This window comes from Peromyscus leucopus, chromosome 12 (genome assembly GCF_004664715.2).
Source record: "Peromyscus leucopus breed LL Stock chromosome 12, UCI_PerLeu_2.1, whole genome shotgun sequence".
Lineage (NCBI taxonomy): Eukaryota > Metazoa > Chordata > Mammalia > Rodentia > Cricetidae > Peromyscus > Peromyscus leucopus.
The window spans coordinates 21,229,848-21,241,847 of NC_051073.1; the positions used below are offsets into that span (position 1 = coordinate 21,229,848).

The 12,000-nt window shown below is 40.4% G+C and overlaps 1 protein-coding gene across 4 annotated transcripts in view; it reads right to left on the bottom strand.

Annotated features, from left to right (window-relative positions):
• Positions 1-12,000, bottom strand: part of Usp25 (ubiquitin specific peptidase 25) — a 107,335-nt gene that overhangs the window by 73,055 nt on the left and 22,280 nt on the right. For 2 of the 4 annotated variants that reach the window (XM_037209660.1, XM_037209661.1), the window contains exons 2-4: positions 11,361-11,438; positions 7,683-7,827; positions 3,485-3,568 (exon numbers count right to left, since the gene is read on the bottom strand). In XM_037209660.1, coding sequence (XP_037065555.1) covers positions 3,485-3,568; positions 7,683-7,827; positions 11,361-11,438 — 307 coding nt within the window. The remainder of the gene's footprint in view (positions 1-3,484; positions 3,569-7,682; positions 7,828-11,360; positions 11,439-12,000) is intronic. The other 2 variants (XM_028874781.2, XM_028874782.2) reach the window with 1 other exon arrangement.

A 12,000-nucleotide genomic window follows, 5' to 3' on the forward strand; every position in this document is an offset into this window, starting at 1 on the left:
TTAGGCCTTGCTGAATTTCTTTTTCAGGAATTGGTAAAACAACAAATGCATTAGATGCACAGAGTTACCAGTTGTATAATGAAAAGTGGTATTTTCTGTGTGTTTATTGAAAAGAGATGAGAATTAATTTGGCTATAAACAATTGGTAATTGCAGAAGTAAATTTAAAATCAAAATAGTCTTGGTAGAAATTCCATCCATATAGCAGCATGTTATATATTTGTATCTGCACCATGGCAAGACTTTGGGAAAACACTGAAAATGTCTTTGTTACCTACCTTCCCTGTTGTATCACTGTGAGAACAGTTCAAAGGTGCTAAATAGACAGGCTGTTTGGACACCACTTAAGTAAATCACATGATCATCTAAGCAGTTATCCACATTTTTAAGACTGTCCAAAACAAAATAAATTCCTATAAAGTCAGAAATACAGCACATGATACTCATCTTTATAAATGTTTGCTCTCCAAGAACTAACACTAAGTGTTTCTCGAACTCCCAAATACATGCATCATGTATCCTATTGGTTTTTACACACACCTTCAGTGCTTGCATAGTTTATAATTCACTTATCCACGAAGACATATTTTTTTAAATGTGTGTGTGTGTTTTTAACAAATGCATCATTTAACCCAAAATCTAGTTGAATGACAATGTAAAGATTTATTTTGAAAAGGTAAAATGAAGCTCTTTCATTATTTTTTTATCTACATGAAGCTAAGTCCAAGGAAATGTTGTGTTTTGTTTAATAAACTAATTTTATATTTGTCACCAATAAAGACTCCTAGACATGAGTCAAAAGCAGGAAGAACTCCATGTGGAGAGTTGAGAGACATGAAATTGAACAAGAAGAAGAGAACTGGGGGGTGCACTCAAGGTTAGAGGATTTGCCTCATCTGTGCTAAAGTCCTGGGTTTAATCCCCAATACCAAGAGGGAAGAGGAAAGGAATTGGAGGAATTGGAGGAATTGGAGGAAGAACACGTCCCAGGACAAGATGCAGTTGAGGTAACACGTTGGAATGCAAAACCAGCACTGTACACTGAAAACGTGGCTTGTTTTCAGAGAAAAGCAACCCACGAAGCAAAGGATGGGTACTCACTGGGAACTGCAGACCAGAGGGACCTGAACACTGAGCCTCCCAAGTCAGCCTCATAGGCTTCCAATCTCACTGCTGCTCTCATGAGCCAAACACGATCCAGCCTCAGCGGGGCCTGGGGTTCATTTCTCTCACACAACCCTCTGACTCCTTCCTCACTTCCCTCAGGTATTCGTTCAAATGTGACCTCACCCGGAAAGCATTCTCTGAGGACAGGACCTAAAATAGTAATTGCTACTCCCAAGCCGAGCCACACCCATGGCACCACGTTGGCCCAACCCTTCTGTTTTTTGTGAACTTCTGAGAACTCAGCATTAGTCTTCTGCACTATCCTCCTTGAGCAAAAGCAGACTGTCTTCCAACGGCTTACACAGGTTCTAAAAGCATTGATAAATCAATATTTATGTTCCAAAACAACTCAAAGTTAATACCAAGTAGAAAACGTCATTTTTAGAACTGGGCTATGAATAGTGACAGCAGTAAGATGTAAATATATGTTCCCAACTTCTACAAAGAGGACAGAGAAGACACCACATTTTAAAGACTTTAATATAAATAGACATACATGTGTAAAGTGCCTTCTCCACTCTCCGATGCTTCCCTACTCTGACTTACTAATTTCCACGTTGTAATACTACTATTCTGTTTTTCTGACTGCTGAATGCACAGTCTCTAAACTGTACTGTATGAACAGCACTTTCTACAATATGAGATGTTATAAATTTCAACATTATTTAACCTTAATTTTGATTACTGGCAACTATACTGAACAGCTTAGCTATTCCATATATACTTCTGATTCCAATAACAGCTACTAAATTCGTAATGGTAGCATCCAAAAGGAAGAAAATGAAAGTATTTGAGGAGTCATTCAAAAATTCTCATTTGTTTTCTGTCTTTCAACTGGGATGGTAAAAATACTGAAGTATATATTCCATGTTAGTCAACAATTACAAGATAGAGATGGCCCATGGCTATCATTCTCTCCTAAAACTCAGGAAATTTTCAGCACAAAAACAGAAATAGACCTTGAGTACAACATCAGCCTAGGAAATATAAGCTTCATCTGAAAAGGAATGAAATAAATTTAAAAAATTATACAGGCCTTCCCATGGTCCACATCTACTAGAATATGCCTAACCGGCTTGAAGCAACTTAATGCATGGAACCAGCTGCACATCACCACACGGTTCTAACCTAATGCATGGAACCAGCTGCACATCGCCACACTGTTCTAACCTAATGCATGGAACCACCTGCACATCTCCACACTGTTCTAACCTAATGCATGGAACCAGCTGCACATCACCACACTGTTCTAACCTAATGCATGGAACCAGCTGCACATCGCCACACTGTTCTAACCTAATGCAGGGAACCACCTGCACATCACCACACTGTTCTAACCTAATGCATGGAACCAGCTGCACATCACCACACTGTTCTAACCTAATGCATGGAACCAGCTGCACATCACCACACTGTTCTAACCTAATGCATGGAACCAGCTGCACATCACCACACTGTTCTAACCTAATGCATGGAACCAGCTGCACATCACCACACTGTTCTAACCTAATGCATGGAACCAGCTGCACATCGCCACACTGTTCTAACCTAATGCATGGAACCAGCTGCACATCGCCACACTGTTCTAACCTAATGCATGGAACCAGCTGCACATCTCCACACTGTTCTAACCTAATGCATGGAACCAGCTGCACATCTCCACATGTTCTAACCTAATGCATGGAACCAGCTGCACATCACCACACTGTTCTAACCTAATGCATGGAACCAGCTGCACATCACCACACTGTTCTAACCTAATGCATGGAACCAGCTGCACATCACCACACTGTTCTAACCTAATGCATGGAACCAGCTGCACATCGCCACACTGTTCTAACCTAATGCATGGAACCAGCTGCACATCGCCACACTGTTCTAACCTATTTCTAAGCTTAACTTAGACTATTGATGAATGACTAAAATAGTTTTATGTAATAAAAATTTCTAGACAGAGTGTTAACTTTCATTGAATTGGCTTTTTTTTTCTACCTACAGTTAGCTTTTAATGAATGTGAAGAAGGGAAAAAGTAAGAGTCCATTGACAAAATCCTTAGACGTGAGAACAGAAGCACTGTACTGATCACCATCTGGTCTTGAAATCACCCTGGCAAAACAACCTAGCCATTATCCAAATTCTAGGGAGGAACCTCAAAGGTTTCTCATTTTGAATGTGATTCAGGTTTGTGGAAGTTAGGCACCTGCTGCGATTCAAATGTTTGAAGAGCTACTACTCAGTTAGTACTCATGTCAATGTATTAACCAGGTTTTCTAAAGCTTAATAATGCTGTATTACTTTCTATGTTATGATTACCTACCCAAATCCCTCTTATCTTTTGATCCATATTTTGATTGATCACCTGTAGTGCATCTTGCTCTGGTGGACATATACTGTTTTTGTCCTGTAAAACAATTTAATAGTCGTGGTATAAAAATACTCCTTTTAAATTTCAAATTGGGCAGAACTATGTATAGTCATGGCTAGGACAGTGTGTGCCAAGACCCAAAAATATCATAGTTTCTCTTTTGACTCAATTACAATTACAATAGTCAATATCATGCACGGTAATCTAGTCCAATTTAGTTGTATATGTGATAGGGGCTGATATGTGTGCAGAAAGCCAGAGATTCATGTCAGTATCCTGCCCAATTATACCCCACAATATTCCCATGAGACATGGTCTGTCATTAAATCTAGATCTAGCCTGGAAACCAGCAAGGATCAGTGATCTTCTTGTCTCTGTCCCAACAGCACCGAGTTACACAGAGGCTTTCTATGTGGATTTGGGGGGGTTTAAATGCAGGCCCCCATATTTGTGCAGCAAGCTGTCTCCCTACCCCTAACATTCATTATTTTTTTTTTTAACTGAAAAGACCTCACACAGTGCTGAGACACTTTGCTCAGCCTTGGTGCAGGGAGGAGGGGACTGGCCCTGCCTTAACTGAATCTACCAGGCTGGGCTGACTCCCCAGGGGAGACCTTGCCTTGGAGGAGGTGGGAATGGGGGGTAGATTGGGGGGGGAAGGCTGGAGGGTGGGAGGAGGGAGGACAATGGAATCCGTGGCTGATATGTAAAATTAAATTAATTATAAAATAAAAATATTTATAAAAAGAAAAAAGATCTCATATAGCTTCATTCCAAACTTAAGTTGGGAGCGAAATTTTCTTTTGAAAGTTTGCTATCTAACACGGTCTGGATTATACAAGTTATGAAAAGGTCTAGCATTTTTTGCTAAATATATTGCAAATAATTTGAGCCTCTTCCCAGAATGCAATATGGCGTTAAATTACAGTAGAGAATATTACAAAAGGACACCCAGTACAGTAACACTGAAGTTCTGAGTAAAGTTTCCTTGAAATTATAACTTTTCTCTCAAAAATAAGAGGCAAAACTAGAAATATGAGATGGCTTTCTTATTAAAGGTATTGAAACGATAATTACTTCTTCAATATTACAGGAGGGGGCACAAGTGTAAATGTTCTTCATATCAAGTGGTGTAACTTCCAATTGCCTTTGCTAGTCAGAAGATGCAGGACTAAAAATTCAACTGCAGCCCCACGTAGGACTTTTAGAAAAGATTATGGTTTCTTTTTCTCTAAAAGAGACACTGGGGTACAAAGAGTTATTTGCCAGCTTACATGACTGCACTGGTACAGTTAGTATATAAGTTTTTCAGGTCAGAGGAGAGATTGTTGCCAGCACTGAAACCAGCAGCTGACAGGCTGGGAACGTGATTTTATTTACCCTCGACCATTGGCAGCAGTCTATTGTGGAGATATCTTTGTGTTATTCACCCTCAAGCTTTGGCTGAGGAAAAGAAAGAAGAAAGTAATAATTTATTGAAAATAAAACTCTGCCATATTTGAAAGAAACTGTGTGAGTTTCAGATACCAGTGTACTTCAAATAAAATTGAGAAAGTGCTCCAAAGTGAAACATTTCAATCACATCAGTCCCTGGAGAAATTCCACACCCTGAGAATTCTGCCACTGTTATTCCTTCTACACTCAGTTTCGTGAGCAAGTCTGCACGCACTTACACACTCATTTGTAACAACTGCAACTTTCCTTCCATGCACAAGTTCACAACCCATACAAACTGAAAATACACAAGAATTCCTTCGTTCCTCAACAACAACTGCAGAGTCAAAGGTATTTTTCAATAATCGACTGAATGTGGATCTCTTCTTACTCACTGCATAGGCTTACTAGGCTTACTAGGCTTATTGAATCAAGACTATTTCCTAACAACTGCTATGCTTTCAATAACTTCACAAACAGGATACAACTACTGCAACCCAAAGAAATGGCATTAAAGAGTGACCAAAAGGGTCATTATGCAAGCACTCCATTAAATTTCAACACATCTGTGTCTCAATGACCACTAGTCTAGGCAATGGACACTCCCCAGCAAGCCTCCCGCTCAGGACAGCACATTTTATAGTGAAACCACAGCAGCCAACTAGGCACCCAAAATGACAATAGGCCGAGATACAACGAGAAACTTCAATTATCAACCCTTTATTCCAAGTGAACAGTAAAGTTATAGGATATTTTTCTAGAGCTACACACACACACACACACACACACACACACACACACACACACGTAGGTGGGGGTATCGTGAGACATCTGCCTTCTGAACATGGGCTGTGCTCTCTCCAAGGGAACCTATTCAAGTCACTATCGGGGTCCGCTAGCATTTTCACTGGTCCTTCCCGAAAGTCTTGTACAGTGTATCAGAAGACATCTGCCTTCTGAACATGGGCTGTGCTCTCTCCAAGGGAACCTATTCAAGTCGCCATTGGGGTCCGCTAGCATTTTCTCTAGTCTTGGCACGTGCTATCACTTGGCTTAAGCACTATTTTCTCTTTCTGCACAGCAAATGTGCCTTCCATTATGACAGCTTCCCAGTTCCGTGTTTCTCCCTCTGTCCACTGATCTTTGCATCAGAAACATATCACTAACAGCAAGAGCTCACAAGTGTCCTTCTAAAATCTGACCTCTCCAACTAGAGCACAAAACTGGACTATTTGCCAATTTGCATCTCTAACTATTTGGCTTCAGTAAAAACTACACTTGGCTTTCTTCCTTCTGTTTTCTTTTTTTTAAAAAAACTATGATGTAATTAGTTCCTTTTTCCACCATAGAGCTGGATGTCATTCTCAAACACACATCCTTTGTGTACTGAGAACCCTTCCCTTCTTCCCAGCTTCTTCCGACAGCAAAACATTTTTCAACTTTTTTCTTATTCCCTTTCATTAGTCTTGAAGAAGACTTTTCTGTGCAAAATTGAGTAGCATCCGTGTTCAACTAAATGATTTCCAAGTGGCAGTCGTTAACGGCACACTCTGGATGCTGGAAGCCAGAGGGCAGGGAGAGTGGTTTCCAGCATGCAGCTGCTAAGCCAAGACCAAAATAACCTAAGACTAGAAAGGGGAAGGTGGGAGACGCTTCTTGACCAAAAGGCAAACTCTGAGGAAGAAAGAGGCACTGGGTGTTGGGAACTTGGACTCATTCTGTATTACTGTCAGAGCATAAAGTAAGGGAGAAAATAGGAGAAACTGGTGCTAGAGGTGAAGACAGGGCAGACCTCAGTTTACCCTGAACTTGACTGAAGCAAGGAGGTCCATCTCATGCAAGCAGCACTTCTCCTACCTGCCTGACAAGGGAAAGGGAAATGGCTCTCCCTGCTTCTTCCTAATTTTCCCAGCCACAGAAGGAAGCCATAAATGCTCCTCAAACATGTTCGTGATCTCATGCCTCAGATCTATACCATATAAAAATAAGTGCTTACCTTTTATATATACTAGTTTGGTATTTCAAGGTGCTTAAGACTAAAACCATGGCCAAACATGCACTTTAATAATATCTCCTGTATCCCCCTTATTTACCATGCTAACAGATTGGGGATATCAGTATACAGTGAAAAATTCTGAGTGCGACATGAGAATATTCACATGCGAATGATAAGCTAGGGCCTTGGGCAGAGTCTCTCATATATTTTGACTTAAGTGTGCAAGGGAGAGTGTAAATCTCTCATATATCTTCACTTAAGGTACAAATGAGAGTGCATGGTGTCTCTATCTCTCCCAGGTGTTTTTTTTTGGGGGGGGGGGAGAGGAATGATTGTGTGTGCATATGTGTGTTTGTGTGTGTGTGTATGTGTATGTGTTATAGTATAGTAAACTTACAAACTTACACCCTCAAAGCAACACTCGGCTTCTACTGAAAGTTAAAATTGACAAATGACTGCACACTTAAAAGTCAAGACTTTTTGAGACTATAATTCACACAGATGTTTTATATTTTAAGCCCATATATTCTATATGAGATACTCATAAAAGGATATATAACTTAAATAAAATTTCTTGCCTTTAATCTAAAAAAATGTCACTAATAAAAGTTTATATTCATTATTTTTTGTTTATGCTTCACCTCTGCTTAATGGGTAAAATTAACACAATATCAAGAAAACATTTCAATCCATGCCTATAAAACATTAAGGAAAACTTACTTGCGTCGGCTTGGCTTCCCACACTGATGTACCTATCATTGCCTGGAAGTGCCGTCTGGTAATAGGACGTCTCCTCCTGTGGGGGGGTCTTGGCATTCTTGGCAGTGAGGAAAGCCACTGCTAACTCCAAGTTTCCATTACTATCCTTCAAATATCAAGAAGGGAAGAGCCAATGATTTTGAAGCAATGGCATCCAATCACACAAAATGTATGTAATTTTATCTGTAATATTTTGTAGCAAAAATCATTTTGATTTAAACTTATTTTAATGCAACTCTAAATAGTAAAAACTCACTACCCATAAACTCTATCTCAATAATCATTTCTTAAAACTATATTATTTGATATTCATTACTAAAACTTCTATTACAATTATAAATAAATTCTCTTAAAATTACATTCACTATTTGATATTCATTACTAAAACTTCTATTACAAAGATAAATCAATTCTCTATTTTCTTAATTTCCTATTACTTTCTTATTCATTTAGAAAAATCCAATAATGAACTTCTAATTTTAAATAAATGAGTAATCAAGAATTTTTTTCTCTGGGTTTTGCCATAAGAGTGAAAAGTGAGTACTTAAAATATAGCTCCTTTAACATGAATACTGGATACGCACCTAGAAGAATCTTAAACAAAATGTCAAGAATTCTTAGGACAGCAGAGGTGTTGGAGCTTGACCATGTGGAGAGGCACAGAGAACTGCCAGGCAAAAATACTGACAACTCTGCACGCACGCGCACGCGCACACGCACGCGCACACGCACGCGCGCGCCAGTGCTCATCGAAAGCACAGCTAACCAAAATATGCTAAAGTTCATTTAGAAGTAACGGAAGGCTGAACAGCAGTAAGAGGAGGCTTGCCCAGTTTTATCTTTCGATTCCCTAAGAGGCTACTGATAAGTAAAAGGTAATCCGAGCTCAGGACAGCTAAGTGAGACAGCACAATAAACTCAGCTGTTAGCCAAGTCATCTCCATAGCAGCAGCCAGGGTGCAGAAGGCCTGGCAGTTTAAGCAGAAAGCCAGTAGGGCATTGTGGACACTGTGTTGACATTGACTTTGAAAAGCTTGCATTGGCTGTGTATTGAAAAGAAAATGGGAGCAGCAGAGTCTCAGATCACTGCTAATACTGGAGGGGTCAGACATGATACAGCAATCAAGATCACTGCAAGATTATCAACAAACCAAGAGAAAGAAGAGCCAAAACCTACCCCAAATCTCATTCTGGCAGGGAGTAAAGGAGAGGGGCTAGGAAGGCCACACAGCTTTAAAGTGTGCTTCCTTTGTGCCCGCTGTGAGACTCTTAAGTGACTCATCCAAGATACACGTCTACAATCAGCCACTGTCAGATAAGCACCCTGCTCATAAAATGGACTGCAGTGATGACAGCTAACGTCGACAAAGCATTTACTAGGTGTCTAGAATGTGCTAAGTGTTTTGAATGCCCTGCTTCATATAATGAAACCCCAAACACAGCAGGGGAATTTTACAACTTGGAGACTATTTAGTTTGTATGGCTAAGTATAGATTCTTGTTATGGTTTTGATATAAAATGTTCTTCACAGGCTCCTGTGTTTGAATACTAGTACCCAACTGATGGCAACCATTTGAGAAGTTGTTTAACTTTCTACGGAGCTCGGCTGAGTGAGAAAAGAGACCTCTGCACAGAGAAGGACTTACGCATAACTCAGCCCCCCTTGTCCCGACTCTGCTGCTGGCTCTGCCAGGATCGGAGTGTGCAGCCTCAAGCTCCTGTTGCCTTGACCTCCCCACCATGAACCAAACCCAATCTTTCCTCCTCTAAGTGGCTTTTTAAAAATGATGTGTATGTGTGTGTGGCATGTGTATGTCTGTGTATGTGTGTGAATGCATACATGAGTGCAATGCCTGCAGAGGCCACAAGAGGGGGTCAGACCCGCTAGAGCTGGAGTTACAAATGGTTTGTAGGCCAACAGATGTGGGTGCTGTGAACCAAAAGCCAGTCCTCCACAAGAGCAGCAAGACTTCTCACCACTGAGTCATCTCTCCAGCCCTCCCAAGTTGTTTTTGTTGGGTATTTGGCCACAGGGTTAAGAAAAGTAACTAAAAGCATTTTCAAATTAAAGATGGTAATATCATTGACTGTGGTTCCCAAGGCACAGGACTTGTTGGTATGTTGCTAAGAGAATCAACTCATTACTAAACACCTTAAAAAATCATACAGGCCATCAGTTAGGGTTTGAGTGCCCTATTTACTCTAGCATTAAAATTAAAAAGAAAGTTTGTGAAGAACAAAAGCCACTTACACCAAAGCAATGTGGACAAGACTTAATTTGACCTATATTTCCCAAATTTAAAAAATGGAGAGGGTTCCCTCCAAATCTCCAATGGCAAAGTGATGGGCTACAGCCTCATCCTCTGTGATCTAGGCAAGGCACTTTCTGAAAACAGACTTGGAATGGGTTAGTCATGTATTTATCAGAATGAAAGACAGACTGGCAAGCATCTAAATGTCAGGCTCCTAAGAACTGAGGCTGCACCCTCGCTTCCTCTAACAACAGCATGCACAGCTCTGGATCAACACCCTCAGTAACAGTGCTTCATCAGTTTCCTTCTGGCAAGTGAGACAAAGCAAAGCTCCCAGCAAAGCTGTGGACACAGCCTTATTCGGGCACCTGAGAATGGATGCTCCGGCCTCCCTCCCAACTCTCCCACAGACTGGTGTGTGTGATGTGGGGTGGCTTACTTAACATCTCCATTTCCTCATCTTCCAAGTGGGGAATGGAAGTATTGATCTTTTGGAAATATAAGAACACATTAGCAAATCCACATAAGGAACTGAAACTGCCTGGTCCAAACTGTCTGGGGCTTAGTAAACATTTGTTAGCACTATCATTGATGCTTTTTGTTACAATCATTTAAAAAAAGTGAATTGTCTCTAGAAATAAAGACCCTCTGGCTCAGAATCAGGGGCCATTTCAACTTCTTCCCCCATAGTTAAGTTACAAAGGCTCAGGAGCTATGTGTGACTACAGAGATAAAAATGTTACATACAGATGAGCTCAAATACAGTTCTATTTCAAGCAAATACTCCATTCACTTGCTCACTCTCACTGTGAACTATCCAAGGGACTTGACTCATCTCAGCACCCGTGGGGAAATGAGGGTGTATCTGGGCTGCAACCGAAAGGACACATTGGGTTTGTTGCACACACTACTGAAATCTGAGGTTGAAAATCCTTAAGGCACGATTAATTGAAGGCTAGGAATGATGTCAGCTTTAGACTCTACTGATTCTATACTTTGAGAGCCTCCTGAATTCACCTCTTAGTCTAACAAACCCACTGAGCCCCACTCATCTGAAAACACAGTTGAATGACATAATAATGTTAGTGTTATTATTACTGTTATTAAAATTATTATTCAACACTGGGATTACGTCCTACTAACCTGCAAGAGAAGTCGCCACTATAGAGAGGTTATGCATCACTCCAAGGTACCATGAAACATCTAGTTACTGAAAATTTCCATGCTTAGAATTGCAGCACATTCAATGAAGCTCTTGCTTTATCAGAAAGTGCTTTCCTCTCTCTCTACTCTTATCGTATGCCTTAACTAAGAGACTCAGCTTTTAAAACAGCACACAACAGAGACAAAATATACCACAGATTTAAGCTATAACCAAAGGTCATACCTTCAGGGCTTGTTGCAGTATCTGGGTATCATTAATCCCAGTTATTTCTCTCAGCTGATTCAAAAATGTTTGCTGGTGCTAGAGGGCAAAAGAAAATCAAAATTATTATATTAGGAACAACGGAAATTTTAAAAAAAGAAAAGATTTTATTTTTAAAAGGAGAGAAAAAAGAAAGAGGAGAGACAAAGTAGAATTTGAAAGATACAGAATAAAAACCCCACTCTTTCCCAACGAGATGCCACACTCCAGGGAGTCCTTACTCTACTCTCCTATTTCTAGACCTCAACTTCTACATGATTTCCCAAGCAGCCTTCCTCACTGAGCTAACGGTTTTCACCCTATCTTCATCTCCTCAGACGGTATCTCTCAGCAAAAAACAGAACAATTGGTTTGTGGCCTAAGTCTGAGGAGAAGTGGGATGTTTAGGAGAACTGCATTTCACAGCCTGTGCAGTAAACCAGTAAATACATCGAAGAGTCCTAGGATGCAGTCAATGAAAAGAAAATCATCCGATTCTCCGCAGGATCTGTCATAAAGATCCTAAGCTGAACTGGCTTGACCCATTTCCCTCCCTTCTCCTTACAGCCGACTCCTCCAGCAAATCTCTTAACCAAACAGCACAACAGGACTCCCCTACCAA